Below are 15,878 nucleotides of genomic sequence, written 5' to 3' on the forward strand. Positions count from 1 at the left end.
GCACCTCGTACTGGCACTTCCGCTGACACCTGCCATTAGTGCCACTGTTTTCGGGTCTAGCTGTCGGTGTTGCCACTGACTTCGGCTGACTTCGGCACCTTCCAAGGGTTGCCACGACCTCATACTGGCACCTCCCACGCCTCACGGACCGCTCTCGCCTATTTTTGCTGACGAGATTTAGGGCGGCCATCTTATAGCGTTCAACCGCTCCACTCAGCGTTATATGTTTAACAGGCACAATGACGTATTTGAACATTTAATCTTTCATAATATGCTGTTTTGTTACTGGAAACCTTATACATGCAGCCATATTTATAAACAGTTGTATTTTTAATTGTATTATACATACTTCAGCATATTTAAATATGCTTAGTGGGGAAAACAATAGAATATTCTTTGGTGACAGCTTCTGTGTCAGATTTAATATGAATGAATTTATAATTAATGAAAATAATGGTGGATCTGTCACAAAGTATTGCATTTCCTCTTAAGTATTCTGTTCCCTTAAAAAAGCAAATATGCCCTGGTCTATTTTTTATACAGTCTCAAATTTCAGTTTCCAATAAACAGCCTCAGTGAAAACATGTTGACAGTTGCCATAAGCTGTCACTTGTGCCACGGGCTTCTGGGTAAGGTGCCACTTGTGCCACCTTACCACTGGGTAAGGTGGCACAAGTAAGGTGGCCATGGGTGCCACAGGCTGCTAACCTCATTCTCTATCTGTTTCAGACAGAATGTAGCATATGAATAACTTTAGTTCAAACAAATAGAAATAAAATGTATCTTAATTACAACATAATTCTCATACATATTTAAATATACAGCCGGTGTTCAGACTTAAACAGAGAAAGACAACTCCTGCACTGTCAGATGGGACCTCTTCTGCAACAGCTGATAATAGCTACCACTAGGTACCTACCACTACAACTGACACTCGGTTGCCATGGTATGTCAGTGCTGACAAGCTCCTGTCAATTCCGGATTATAATTATTTTCATACAATGACCTTAATATAATGCTATTGATTATTAAACCGGGTAAGTTCACTAATATTGACTTATTAGTTAATATTTGTGACAGTGGCAACATGAGATATTGACATTATGTTCAGCATGGTTCCATGACGGTGCACAGGATGTCATAAGTCATAGTGGCTGCCTGGTCTATTATCTAATAGACCAGGCAGCCACTATAACTTTCATTGTTTTTTGTTAAGATAATGCAATTTTTAAAAAAAGAAATGTTATAATTTTCCAAAAATGCCTGTTAACCATTTTTAAATAGTTATTGTTTTTATTTATTAAATTTAATCCACACTATTTTTCATTATTTGTCAAGTTTATTACAGATTTGTGTGGCATAAATGAAGGTTGCTTCTCTGTGTTTTCTGGTTCTGTTCATTGTCTTCAAAGTTTTCTTATTCAAAGATGAGAAAATGACTAAAATCTGAGCTACAAAATGCATTTCAACAGCATTTTCAAGGCAGCAGGAGGACTTTCACTTTCAAGTTAAACCACCTTCAAATTTTTTTACACCAATATTGATAAGTCAAAACACAAAGTATTTACACCTCAAAATTTGACAATGTGTGAATCCTAAGCAGCATGAAGAACAAGATTGTTACATATTTTTGGAAATAAAAATTACTTTGGGTTATACTTAAGATGCAAATGATTTTTTCAAAGAAAATTGTGCTGCTTACATATTTTATTTGGCAGATATGTTTCAACATTTTTTCAAGTTTGTCAAAGTATATGCATAGTAATTGATTTGTCAATATTTATTAGCCATTGTATGTAAATACTTTAAACAGCAATTTGAAGTCTACTGTAAAATTCATGTTTAGTCAACATGTGAATTTACTACATCAGGATCAAATAACTTATTCCTCCATGAGAAATTAAGCTTAAATTTATTTTTCAAACTTAATTTCTACAATATACGTTATACAGAGTCTGATTATTACTATTATCCAGTTGCAACATTTGGCTTCCTGTTGCACTGTCAGCCACTGTTCTGCGATATAAACATGGGCAAGGGTTGAATGTCATTTTGATTAAGTAAAAAGTCCTATTAACTATCAGTGATGTGTGATTAACCAGATGTGTCCTTGAACATAGTGACAGGTTCCACTGTAATAGTGACACTTTATAGTATATTCAATTGGCCATCTTGCTTGAATTAAACTCAGTCAAAAATATTCAAAGTGTTAAATGGATAAATAACCAATTACCATTGAATTTTTTTTATAAATGCGCATTATAAGTAACACGCTTTCAAAAAACTGTCATTGCCATCCCCCAAAACATCGGCACCAGTTGTGACAGCTCTGAAACATCCTGGACACCTAACGGCAGCTCTAGTGGAGGCCAGACTCAGCTGTTACAAAGGTGCCGAAACCAATGGCATCCCTTATACCTGCTGTGTATTTGATTAATACAAAGACGAAAGGAGTCGGCTGGATTATTCAGATGAACTTTAGTGAATAAATAGGATGAACGAATCATACATGATATACAAAACGTGTAGGAATTCAGCTAACATAAGTATTTCTGCGAAAAAAAAAAATTAAATTCTGTCTTCTTCGTCTGTCTTTAAGTTCTTCTTCTACTAGTAATAAAGCATCATGGGATATGTAGTCCATTTGCCTAAGTCAGTGGCAGCACTGACAGCTAGTCCCGAAAGCAGTGGCACTTGTGGCAGGTGTCAGCGGAAGTGCCAGTACGAGGTGCCGAGGTCAGCCGAACGCAGTGGCAACTCTGGCAGCTAGTCCCGAAAGCAGTGGCACTTGTGGCAGGTGTCAGCGGAAGTGCCAGTACGAGGTGCCGAGGTCAGACGAAAGCAGTGGCAACTCTGGCAGCTAGTCCCAAAAGCAGTGGCACTTGTGGCAGGTGTCAGCGGAAGTGCCAGTACGAGGTGCCGAGGTCAGCCGAAAGCAGTGGCAACTCTGGTAGCTAGTCCCGAAAGCAGTGGCACTTGTGGCAGGTGTCAGCGGAAGTGCCAGTACGAGGTGCCGAGGTCAGCCGAAAGCAGTGGCAACTCTGGCAGCTAGTCCCGAAAGCAGTGGCACTTGTGGCAGGTGTCAGCGGAAGTGCCAGTACGAGGTGCCGAGGTCAGCCGAAAGCAGTGGCAACTCTGGCAGCTAGTCCCGAAAGCAGTGACACTTGTGGCAGGTGTCGCACCTGCCACCGGAAGTGCCAGTAGTAGGTGCGGTGTCACGATTTGCGCTCGGCCCTGCTGCAAAAAGAAGAGAAACACAGCAAACAAAAGAAAATCGTGCACCAAACCAGAAGGAGTACCACCACCCGGAAAGTCCAACACCAAGAGCTGGCCGTTCCTGTCAAAATAAAGGAAAGGAACATTCAAATTACAAACAATAAAATACAAATCAGTCCACGATCAATCAAGCAGCAATAGTCCAAATTAAGAGAGTCCGTCCTGGGAGGAACCGATCCGTTGTAACAGACACCACTCAGAGCGGCACCAGAAGGATAGTCGGAGCTGATCACTAATTAGCCCAAATCAGCCACACTGGACGAGTGATAGGAGCCAGCTTTACGCCGACCAGGACGGCGAGCCTAAAGCCAGCAAACAGGACAGGTAGGTGGTCGACAGATAACCCAGATGACAGGCGGCGGACCGCCAGTCGGGGACAACCAGAACAGCAGGCAAACAGCCGACCCAGGACAAACAGCAGCGGCTATCAAAAATAAATGTTAGAAATGGAATCTAAAAGCATGCAAACTTTAGCACTTCACTTACCACTGTGCTCTTTATGTAGTACCTCTAACAGGAAGGAGGAAACGTGGAGCTTGTACAGGCAGCCTGGATATACAACAAAAGCTGAGCTAACAAATGTCAGGTGTGGGAAGATTCTTACCAGAAGGACGATTGATCGGCGGCGATCAGAGCGTCATTAAGCGCATTGTTTGAGCGCACGCATTAATTTGCAGCTGTTATACAGAAAATGTAAATAAATCACAAGTAATAAGCTTGCTTGAGAGAGGTGAAGCCTGCCTTACCTAGCGTGCAGCACCAACAAACGCCGCTGTCTGAACCGGAAGGAAAACAACGTCATGTCAACGAGGTGAGGGAGGGCCCTTTATATACACACTGCAAAAAGTCCCCTTTCAAAAACAAGAAAAAAAAGTACAAAAACAGGGTCTAATTTTCTTAAAATAAGAAAAATTATCTGCCAACAGAACAAGAAAATTTATCTTGTCAAGATTTTCTAAAACAAGAAAAAATATCTAACCAAGATAAACCTACAAATATCTTAAAATTAGTGTATTTGTACTTAAAACAAGTCAATTTTACTAATACAAATAGAGTATATGAGATTTATTTTCTTAATACACAGAACATTTTTCATAAAATAAGAAAATTTTACTAATACAAATAGAATATATGAGATTTATTTATCTTAAAATTAGTGTATTTGTACTTAAAACAAGCCAATTTTACTTAAATAAGTAAGATACATTATCTTATTTTAAGAAAAATAATTTCAAGTAAAGAAAATATTACTTGACATTGAATTTCTTAAAATCAGCATATATATGCTTAAAACTAGTTTACTTTTATTGTTGCATAGGATTAAAATATATATTTTGTCATTGCTTTACTCAAGGTTCTTATGCTAAGGCAAAAAACCAAAAATTGATCCTATCTATACTGGAATAAGAGATGTTATTGGCTTCCTGAAATGAAGACATAAGTTCAATTACTTTTAACATCTTTATTACGTTTAAGTTTCACATAAACATAGTAAAACATGACTACTGGTCAGAATTTAAAGTCTGGATGGGCATCTGATTCTGAAACAATCCCGTAAAATGACAGAACAATGAAGATCTGACACATCTGTCGCACTCATAAGATGCCCTAAGAGTCAAGCAAACCAAATTGTCCAAAGCAAAAATAAACTTGGGATTAGATGTCATCAATAGGAGCTTACTCCACAATGAACATCTTCCAATCAGCCATAGCCTTTTATGTGTGGAAGTCTTGTCTCAGTTATGGACAGTGTTCTCAAGATATCTGTCAGCAGCACAGAGAGGAGTGGCCACACACATGCATGCTGAAAGGTGTAGTAGCTATGATGTCCTCCTTTCAGAAGATCAGGGCAGGCATGGTTCCAATGGCCAGTAGAAAGTTGGTTTCACGATCACCACAGAGCTGAAAAGTGGTTTTGTTTGATTGAAGTTGTTGGGTCATCTGCTAATTGGAGCACAGACAGAAAAACAATCACAAAACAAACCACGTTTTAGGGAGTAATCAGTGTAATGATGAATAAGTATCATAAGTTTCTTACCTCAAGAATGTGAAGGACAGCATCACTTGCAATTCCCAAAGTTTCTTGTAGATGGTGCAATACATGATTGGAGACGTGTCTGGCATAGGCTTCACCATGGCAACAGTTTGGTTTACTTGAAAAATAAAACAAGTCTTATTTTAGTTAATGTGCTCAATTACAATATTACATGAATTCAAGACAGCAAGACAGTCATTTTAATTGAATCAAAATAGGACTACTTAAATTCACCAATCAAAAATAGTGTTTAAAATATCCTGGTAACAGTGTGGAATATCTAACCTAGGCTTTTAGACTCATTGCATTTAAGTTTTTAAATTACAGCACATCAAACACCCTAAAAGGTAGTGAAATACTAGGCGGAATTTCCCTTTAACCATTTCCCGCATCAGAAGCTACGAATGAGAAGCCACCTTAGCTATGTTAAAAAACGGAAGCTACCAAAACCTCGTGTCGATATTATTTTTAAGCCACAGCTATTGTGGTTAATCACTGTTCAAAGCTCATATTCACAAGAGAGGCTCTTTAACCCGCGGGTGAAAATTAGCATATCACGACATGCTAACTAGCTTCACAGTTAGCTTATCTTAGAAAGATAGACAGCTTTAAACTTACCTCTCAGTACAGCAGCTCTAGGGTCTATACACGTAAAAAAGTCCTCCATCTTCATTCATGTCCAATCGAGATTAGAGAATTTGTCAAAAGAAAATCTTATAAAAGTACTGTAGATAATAGCTTAGTTAGGCTGTTACAACTGAATTAACCGTTAATCAGGGCAGTTAAATGATCTCTGGCGTTGCCGTTAGTGATGTGCGGATTGATACTGAAATATCGATTCTTCCGATACCAGAACTTAATTCTTTAAAATCTATTGTCAGATCCAAGGATCAATACTTTCCACACTTTAGTAATTTGAGATAATGTAGATTAACAAGAGCACGTTAGAAAGTAACTAAATTATTGAGATCTTGCCTAAATGAAACGTTGTTAATTGGAACTACTTTTTCTTCCGCCTGGTGAGTGTGTAATGTGTAAGGACGCAATGCCCAAGCGCAGCGTGCTGCTGATGCTCACTCAGAAATGAACATGTTGACAGATTATAAAAGTGACATGGAGCTATTTCAGCTGTCATTTTATAGTAGTTTTAATAATTAAGCAAAGATATATTTAGTAGGGTTATTACTCTACTAATTGTCTTTGTTTTTTAATTTGCAACACCATTTTCACATATTTTGTATATTTCTGCTGAATTAAAATAGCTTATAGTAAATGAGATTGTTGTCGCAATGTACTTCTGAGTTTAAAATGAGTGCATGAGAGTACATTGTGTTCTTTTTATAAAGCCAAGATATGGATTACTTTTTTTTTTATTTAATTAAGAAACAAATTAACTGTCTTTGCAGAAAGTATGGGATCTGTATTGCCAATACCAGCTTAAATTTTACTCGGTATTGGATTGGAAAGAAAATCTGTTGTATCGAACATTACTACTGACATTTTGGGCGCTTTCCCATTTGGATTGTATGATGTCATAAAAAGGGTGACAAACATGATGAATAAAATATTGTTCAAACTAATATTAGTAACTTATAAAGTGAGAATTTGAAATATAAACCAAAAATTAAAATATTTATCATCACAATGAGCTAATCAACGTTGTTGATTCTAATCTCATTGTGTGGAATACCAGACATTTCAAATCACACATCAATAGAAATTTCATGACATGTCAGTAAGAGGTCCCACATCTTGCATCAAGAAGATCAGATTAAGAAGGTCCATAGCAGATGGAAACATGCCAAGAATTATCTTCATATATAAACTGATATGGTCTCTGAAATTGTTGTGTTACATGACAACCGTTTAAATAATTTCCAGTACACTCTGCCAACTTATACAAGAGTACAAATTCATGTTTCTTTTTTATTTTTCATTGACAATAGCACAAATGATTCCATTTGGACATAGTCTGTTTTAATTATCCGGAGACATTTCATTAAGCAAGTGATTTCTCGTTTTGTGCTTGAAATAAGAAAATTTTACTTATATAAAATAAGTTCTAGACTTGAAGTTTGATTGGTAAATATTGATATTCTAGATTCTAGCACATATTTACTCATAATAAGTAATATTTTCTTAATATCAAGATTTTATATCTTACTGAGATAATTAAGTACAAAAACACTTAAAATAAGAAAAATATTCTAGCATAAACCCCTCTTGGTGAGAAAAATTATCTTGTCAGAAAGAAAACAAGAAAAATCTACTTAATTTAAGATATTTAATCTTACTAAGATTTCACTTTTTGCAGTGCAGGCAGCCAGCGCCACAACCAATTGAATTCAGGCACTTGTGTGGTGCGTTCAAAGGCTACAGGGCATACTGCCACATCTGGATCCACGGTTAATGGGTTTTCTGTTTCAGGCACCTGATTGTGTTTGGAGCTGCAGCGCTTTGGACGCTCTGTTGTCGTCTTGTTTGATCGGGCCGCTCTCAACTAAACCTGTTGCGGATTGGGCAGGCTGTGTGCGCGGGGCATTACTCCTCTGGCCCCATCGAAGGGCATTTGGAAGCGGATGGCAACAATTTGTTTTGTTTTGTGTTTGAAGTTACTAATTTGTTTTTTACTAATTTCTTTTGCATTGCATGTTTTATTTTATTTCTTTTGGAATAATTTAACTTGTCTGTCCTGTTTCCTTTTGTGTTTTGTTCCAGGGACCGAGTAGTGGGCCTGAAGCCTCATTTTTAAAGAGAGAAATGTTTTAAAGAAATTGTTTAATAAAATATTGTGCACTGTTAAGTCTGTGTTCGGGTGCATCTTGTCACTTTCAAAAAAGATCTCCACCTGCTGGTCACATTAACAGTTCAAAGCAGGGCGTTCTGAGAAGAGCTGCTGTCACTGCTCTTCTTCAGAGAGGCCCTCTGAGAAAGGAAATCAGAATGATTAACAATACAGAAACATTTCTTAAAAGATATGACTGAACAAGTAAGAATATATAAACTAAGAACATTCTAAAAGTATAACAAATGGTTGATAATACAATTTACCCAACACAGGTACTGCGTACCTCCGCTAAATCTTTTAGGGCTACGCAGTACCCCCTTACTTTCACCCCTGGTCAGTTTGTTTTAGTGTGATGTGCAGCTAACTGTATAGAAGTTGTGATATTTGTTAATGTAAAATGTCAACTTCAGTTCTCCCTTCACCCATACTTTTTTGAGGGTGGTTACCGGTTCTGTGTGCTTCAATGAGCAAAGGTTTTGACCAACCACTTGTTCTAAGGAGGAGTCTGTTTTTGTTTTAGATTCTCTTTGGTGGTTTAATGTTTGTGACTCTGCAAAATGTAAGACAAACGGCCAGCATCTGCTTTTTTTTTTTAATTATTAAATTTTAAAAGCTCTGAGTCCGACTCTCAGAGATGCTACAGTCATTAATTTAACAATGAAAACCGGTTTCCCCATCGACGGCGTGCCTCGTGTTGCCCGCAGTGGCTCAGATGAACCGTCCGTCGGTTCTGCTCCCATCTTGACTCCAGCATTGATGGTTTACAGCCACAAACTTCAGTGGCTGAGACAACCGCCTTTTTTTTTTTTTTACTCTTTAGGAGATCTGCAAAGTCGGGCGACATGTGTCTCTCTGAATTAACATCCAGGCAAACTGAAGAACAATGTTTTTAATCTAGAACCATTGTAAACTGTGAAAAAGCTGAAGAACATGTACCAGCATCATTTAGGCATAAACCCAGTGCGAATACCAGTCTGTTACAACACATCAGCTATACCAGCATGGATATTTGATTGAATAAACTCTTAAACTTTAAAAAGGAATCATGGCTGAGACGCAACTTCTTTTTTCTGTCGTTGCTGAGATTTATTTTAAAGATGTCCTCCTGTTAGGCGTTTCTTTTTTTCTCTTTCCTCTACTAATGAAGTTTTGATTTCCACTGAAGAAATTAACAAGATGTTTTCAAAAACGTAAAGAAAAATCAACATGCTAAGTCTGTTCTGTGTACATTTGGACTGATGACCTCACAAGAGGTACAAATTCAAATTAATAACCTGGTGTTAGTATGTATTGGCAGACTGGCACATTCTGATGCCTGCGAGTCGCAATTATTATTATAACTTTAAAAACGACAATACAGAACATGAAAATCTTCTCTTGGTGACAAATTCAGCATAAAGTGAGTTTTAGTTTTATAGAAACGTTTGCATAGCAGATTAAAAACACCATGTGGATATCTGGTACCATCAGCACATTTATGGTTAAATAATGACTATTGCATAACTAAGCACTTCATTATTGGCAATATGTAATAAATTCATTTACATATATTCATAAACATACTTTTTTTTAACTCTAATACACACATTTCAACACATGGAAGAAAACTTTAGAAATAAAACACAATGCATCCGTTCTTAACTTGAACAGAATTGTATTTTATTAGATTTTGCAGAACAACTTTTAAGCATTATAAACAAGGTTCATAAAAGAAGAAATGTCGTAGCTTTACAGCTGCAAACCATAATGTTTTATCACAAAACAGTAAAAAGATCAGATCAATTCATCAAAACTGATACGGTTAAAGCTGTTTTGATGGCTGTCAAAGTTTCAACATTACGCAAACAAAATAAAACAGAAGCAACAGGTGAAAGTCATTTCTGTTTCTTCAGTTTTGTTCTTCTTTTCTTAGCAGGGTTTGGAACAATTCTCTTTACTTTCAGAGGCCGCAGAGCACAGGACAAGGCAGAGTCTGTGATTTCAGATTCAATCTCCAGCTTCCGTTTTTGTGTTCTTCTCCCTCCTTCCTCCTCCTTCGCCTCCTCCGTCTGCTCCTCTCCCTTCTCCAGGTCGGCCGTGAGTTCAACTGGCACTGCAGCTGCTTCATCTGTCAGCCAATCAACTTCCAGTGAAGGCACTCTGGGTTTAATGGCATCCACCGTGTCCCTGAACATCTCCTTGTCTTCAGAAGAACACCGTCTGAACCCCAGAGCGAGGAGGCTTTTGAGCCCCAGGTGCGCCGCCACAGTCTCGCTCATGCGGGGCACCTGGCAGGCCGGCACGCCTCTCGTTGCGCTCAGAGCGATCAGGTGGTTCGTCATGAGCTGCGGTCTGACGGACTTACAAACAAGCAGCAGCTGGAGCTGGTTCCTCTCTAGTGCCTTGGTGACCTCGTTGATGCCGATGGCCAGCTGCCGTCTGGCCACCGAGTCTGTCCAGCCGTTTCTGGTCGGGTTGGACCCTTGCGCCTCCTCTCCCATCTGGGGAACAGGAGCTGCAGCAGCATTTGGTTTATTCTCCTTCTTTTTCCTCCACTGACGAGGCATTTTCACCTCTTCTCCAGGCCTGTGGCGATTATTTTGTCCTTTAAAGTTCTCAGGATGAAATCCTTGTCCTTCGGTAAAAGTGGGCTCCATTTTGAACTGAAGGGTGATGTGAAGGAGGCCTTACTTTGGATATGCTTTTTGAGATCTTTCTTAGATGGTTTTCCTGCAGCTGTCATGGCTCATCTAGATCACAAAACAAGAAAAATCAACTTAAAGAAATTTCTCTATATTTTCAGCAACATTCCTCACCAAGATCTTTATGTAATGTCTTTGAGGCCGTGTCTGGATTCCTAAGTATATTTCCGTCTTATTTTTCTACATCAGTGAGAGTAGAATGGATCAAGCATTACTAATTTGCTCCGAATTAAATTAATCCATCCTTTCCTCAACCTGCATAATCTTCTCTGATACTATGACAGTAACACAAATTTGATGAATGAGCCTGTCCTTTGTTTCAAAATGAGGCTTCTTTTGCACCAGAAGTCATTAAAACTCATTAAGTTTATATATATATATATATATATATATATATATATAAAGCGTATATAAAAGTCTATATTTCTTCATAAATATTTCTCTGAAACTTCAACTTAAATGCCACATGCCTGAACAGAACAAAATAAAATCCAGTTTATCGTTATAAAGAAAATTGCTTCATATTCCTTTCTTGGGTTTTGTAACTGCAGGCTGACAGCTATTATTGAGAAAACCATCAGTTATTTTATATGAAATGATTGTTCAAACAGTTCTGTATTAAACGTTACTTCGTTACTAATCCTGTGTAGGAACAAAATATACAATTTATCGTTATGAAAATGCCCTATTGTCTTTGTTGGGTTTGTTACTGCAGGCTCCAGAAGCTGCAATTCTGAGACGGTTTTAAAATAGGTTTATATCGACACATTTCTGATTTAAATAAACTGACGTTACCTTTCGCTGTCCACGTTCACACGTTGACGATATAAAATACATAAAATAAGTATTTTACTGTTTTAAACATACCTGCATTTAACAATGCCGTCACGCTTAGTTTATCTTTATTTTTTTTAATGTTGGATTCGTGTCTTCAGTCCTGCACAGGGCTCACAGGCCGCTGCCATCTTGTTTGAATTGAAAAGTTTGCATTCAGAAACAGCGCCCACTAGCGTTAAGGAGGCAACATGACAATTACTGATAAGACGAGCAGACAAAACTGGTTTTACACACCAAATCAAATAAACTGGGGCAGCAATTATTTTTGCTGTTTGCAAGATTCCTATTTGGTGGGAGAAGAGGTGCATTAATATTAGCCTTTTCCATAAAATAATTATTTTAGCTATTTTTATCAGAGTTCCAACCAAGGGGCACACATTGGCACGCCCTGTTTAAATTTCTACAGAAATTTTCTAGCTGGGGCCAGCAATAGCAATGCATAGCAGAGCAGTGCACTAACTTGGAAACTGCAGATAAAACCTTCAGTGCAGTGCAGGTTTTATCTGCACTGCAAACCTATCAGGATCTTGATAGATAACCTGCAATCTTGATAGGTTTTATCAAGATTGTACTGCAAGTTAGTCAGACTTACCATGCAGGTTTTCTAAACTGCCAAGATCAAACACACACACGGCCTCCATACAGACAAAATATCTAAGTAAGGAAGTATAAGAAAAATCTCAAAGAACTTACAGGAAGAAATATGCGATCCTGTCCATTTCCTATCCGCCTAATACCTTTGGTAGTCCTTCACTGAAAATCTTGAATCGCTCTTAGTCTGATCTCTCCCCAATGGCAACCTGCCCTGGGAAGCCTCGCTACTGGCTGAACCCCAAGACAAAATCTCCATCTGGGTCATTGGGATACTCAAACCCCTCCACCACGTTAAGGTGGCGATTCTGCGGAGGGGTCACCAGCAGATCGCGATGGATGTTTAAACCAAGGGATCCCCCATCCTGAGCAAGCACAAGGCAACAGTGGAGAGGATAACTCCCTTTAAAAGGAAGAAACCTCCAGCAGAACCAGGCTCAGGATGAGCAGCCATCTGCCGAGGCTGGCTGGTTTCAAGAGGGCAAAAATAAAACAAACAAACAAACAAACAAATAAAAAGAAACACATTAAAATAAAGCTGGAACTGAATCTCTGAAATAAGAAAAACACAGTTAGTTACAACATAAGTTTACATTACAAATATTAGAAAGAATAAAAAGTAGGAAACTGTTGTTAGTGTACATGGTCCCCAAACAATGTGAGCTAGTAAAAGAAACTACTTTTCATTGGAGTCAGTCCTGAATGTAGCCACCAGCCAATAGCGAGGTCCAGGCTCTGACACTAGTCAGAAGCCACTGGCGAAACCCAGTCACCGATATCACGACCCACCACCCACCACCCACTGGTCAGGCCAAGACTCTGACACCAACCACTGGCGAGGCCCAGAAATCGACACCAGCCCCCACCCACAACCCAGACCTCGACACCACTCACCACCCACCACCCACCGCCCATCACCCACTGGTCAGGCCAAGCCTCTGACACCAGCCACTGGTGAAGCCCAGAAATCGACACCAGCCCCCATCCACCACCCACCACCCACCAACCACTGGTCAGGCCAAGGCTCTGACACCAACTACTGGTGAAGCCCAGAAATCAACACCAGCCCCCACCCACCACCCACTACCCAGACGTTGACACCACCCACCACCCACCGGTCAGGCCACAGCTCTGAGATAAGCCACTGGTGAAGCCCAAAAATCGACACCAGCCACCACCCACCACCCACTGGTGAGGCCAAGGTTCTGAGACCAACCACTGGTGAAGCCCAGGCATCGACACTACCCACCACCCACTGGTCAGGCCAAGGCTCTGACACCAACCACTGGTGAAGCCCAGGCATCGACACCAGCAGCCACCCACCACCCACTGGTCAGGGCAAGGCTCTGACACCAGCGACTGGCGAGGCCCAGAAATCGACACCAGCCACCACCCACAACCCAGACCTCGACACCACCCACCGCCCACCACCCACTGGTCAGGCCAAGGCTCTGACACCTGCCAATAGGGGGGCTCAGACATTGACACCAGCCACCACTCACCACCCACCACCCACTGGTCAGGCCAAGCCTCTGACACCAGCCACTGGTGAAGCCCAGAAATTGACACCAGACTCCACCCACCACCCACTACCCAGATGTCGACAACACCCACCACCTCCTGGTCAGGCCAAGGCTCTGACACCAACCACTGGTGAAGCCCAGAAATCGACACCAGCCCCCACCCACCACCCACTACCCAGATGTCGACACCACCCACTGGTCAGGGCAAGGCTGACACAAACCACTGGTGAAGCCCAGAAATCGACACCAGCCCCCACCCACCACCCATTACCCAGATGTCGACACCACCCACTGGTCAGGACAAGGCTCTGACACCAACCACTGGTGAAGCCCAAAAATCGACACCAGCCCCCACCCACCACCCACTACCCAGACGTCGACACCACTCACCACCCACTGGCGAGGCCAAGGCTGTGACACCAGTCACCACTTCATGTTTCAACTACCCCATGCACTCTAAAATTATAGAGGCATGTGTAGTCCAGTTGACCCCAATTGTTTTTCACCTTTAGACTGATGTAGCTGAAGGAGTCCATGTTTTCTTCCTGTGAGCCAAAAAAGATGCAAATTAGGAGGGTTATATTGATAATCCATAGCTACAAATAGACAAGACAATGGAAACAAAGGAGATCTGCTTAAATTGTATGGAAGACCAGTTCAACTGTCCTTGTTGTAAATATATTTTGCATAGATTTTTTCAAGATGCCATGGAATTATACTAATATCTTTCTAACCAGAAAACAAAATGTTATCTAGTAAAACTGGAGGTTTATTTTGATTTGTTTCTTATCGTGATACAACAAAAATAACTGTTTTGTGATAACAGATTGATAGATTTTGTTATAAGACATAATAAAAGTTGGTGTGAAGAACCTTATGGTTGTATGTTAGGAACAATTACCAATATTTATAACAGGGTCAGTCATTCTGGGCTTCTGTAAGAACTGTTGTATTTGGTTAATAAAATATTAATTTGACATATTTACAGGAAGTTTGAAGGTCTGTAAGCTGTCGCCATCTTCCTCATATTGAAAAGTTCCCAATAAACTCTCCTGATCGTGTAAATGCTTCTTTCCCTGAAAATTAGATAGAAATCCAGTTCATTATCTTGTTCTTTCTATATATGTGAAAGTTAGTTGGTGTATCTAAAACCATATCACACCCTGAGATAAGCAGAAAATTCATTTGTGCACACAGAAAGTTTGGATGTGATCAAGTGATGTCATACTAAATCATTGCTAACACATTTAAAGCCCCTTCTTCCACAGTATAGGTGGACACATATATGATACATGTGATGTTGCTTGACTTACATAGACAGAAAATTCCTTCGGAGCACTGGAGACTGTGAAAGTCGGGGATATACTCTTAGGAATGTGACCCAGGGACACGTGAGTAACGGTGATTCTGTGGGACAGTTTGATGGATAATCGTCCTGGGAAGCCTGCAAAGGCCCAACATTGTCCAGGACTCAGATGATTTCTTCCCTGAAGACAGAGTACAAAACAAAGTTTAGGTGTCAAGACTAATTAGAAAAGAAAATCATAAACCCTAATATTTTATCAAACAGAAATACCACTTTGCATAATATTCATTTAATGTTCTGAGTGTTGCTCAGACCTGAATGGCTATGCTTGGGCCTAAGGGTTGTTGTTGAAAATATATCCCAAACAATCTACATGTTCTGTTGTTGTGAAATGTTGCTGAAGTCATCTGTGGAACAAGTTTTGCACCTGCACAAAAAAACAGAAATACTGAGTCAAGAAACGTTAACACTGAAAATCTGCAATCTGGTTTATGATCTTATTTCTAAAAGCTCACCTTGAGACTCCAGAGCAAAGTTTGGCCAAAGATCCGCTGGTGGCAGAAGGTAGTTGAATTTCTTTTTCATCTCCTTCTTCATCTCCTGCAAATCTTCGTGGAAAGGCTCTGGTATCTTTTCTGGATTCTTATCTAGAGACTGAAAGATTGTCAAAACGTTGAAATTAACAGCTTGATCTCAAGTTTGTTCAGGATATTTAAATCAGAGTTAATATTTGGAAGAGAAAACCTACCATGTCTACTGTAGTGTCCTCTGTAGCTGTAGTGTCCACTGTAGTTAGAGTAACAAATGACTCGGAAGATCGCAAGTGCTGAGCAGAAAATAG

At 39.8% G+C, this 15,878-nt stretch overlaps 1 protein-coding gene, 2 long non-coding RNA genes and 1 pseudogene across 4 annotated transcripts; all 4 read right to left on the minus strand.

Annotated features, from left to right (window-relative positions):
- Positions 1-2,463: 2,463 nt before the first annotated feature.
- On the minus strand, positions 2,464-4,047 carry LOC148155030 (uncharacterized). The gene is made up of 2 exons (XR_015765613.1): positions 3,763-4,047; positions 2,464-3,337 (listed from the first exon to the last, which is right to left on the minus strand). It is a non-coding gene; the product is annotated as an uncharacterized LOC148155030 (long non-coding RNA).
- A 676-nt stretch (positions 4,048-4,723) lies between these two features.
- LOC148155031 (uncharacterized) lies at positions 4,724-6,173 on the minus strand. The gene is made up of 3 exons (XR_015765698.1): positions 5,930-6,173; positions 5,315-5,429; positions 4,724-5,220 (listed from the first exon to the last, which is right to left on the minus strand). It is a non-coding gene; the product is annotated as an uncharacterized LOC148155031 (long non-coding RNA).
- Positions 6,174-9,733: 3,560 nt separating this feature from the next.
- Positions 9,734-11,760, minus strand: LOC148155032 (ribonuclease P protein subunit p38-like; annotated as a pseudogene). Its single transcript, XR_015765716.1, has 2 exons — positions 11,648-11,760; positions 9,734-10,828 (listed from the first exon to the last, which is right to left on the minus strand). The product of XR_015765716.1 is annotated as a ribonuclease P protein subunit p38-like (transcript).
- Positions 11,761-12,350: 590 nt separating this feature from the next.
- Positions 12,351-15,622, minus strand: LOC148155033 (SUN domain-containing protein 3-like). The gene is made up of 7 exons (XM_088014105.1): positions 15,553-15,622; positions 15,352-15,464; positions 15,045-15,218; positions 14,718-14,807; positions 14,238-14,276; positions 14,034-14,037; positions 12,351-12,675 (listed from the first exon to the last, which is right to left on the minus strand). The coding sequence occupies exons 1-7, from the start codon at positions 15,620-15,622 to the stop codon at positions 12,614-12,616; spliced, it is 552 nt and encodes a 183-aa protein (XP_087870231.1). The 3' UTR covers positions 12,351-12,613.
- Between the last annotated feature and the right edge of the window lie 256 nt (positions 15,623-15,878).

The sequence above is a fragment of the Poecilia mexicana genome, unplaced genomic scaffold (assembly GCF_051168715.1).
Source record: "Poecilia mexicana isolate PSO_F unplaced genomic scaffold, ASM5116871v1 scaffold_16, whole genome shotgun sequence".
Lineage (NCBI taxonomy): Eukaryota > Metazoa > Chordata > Actinopteri > Cyprinodontiformes > Poeciliidae > Poecilia > Poecilia mexicana.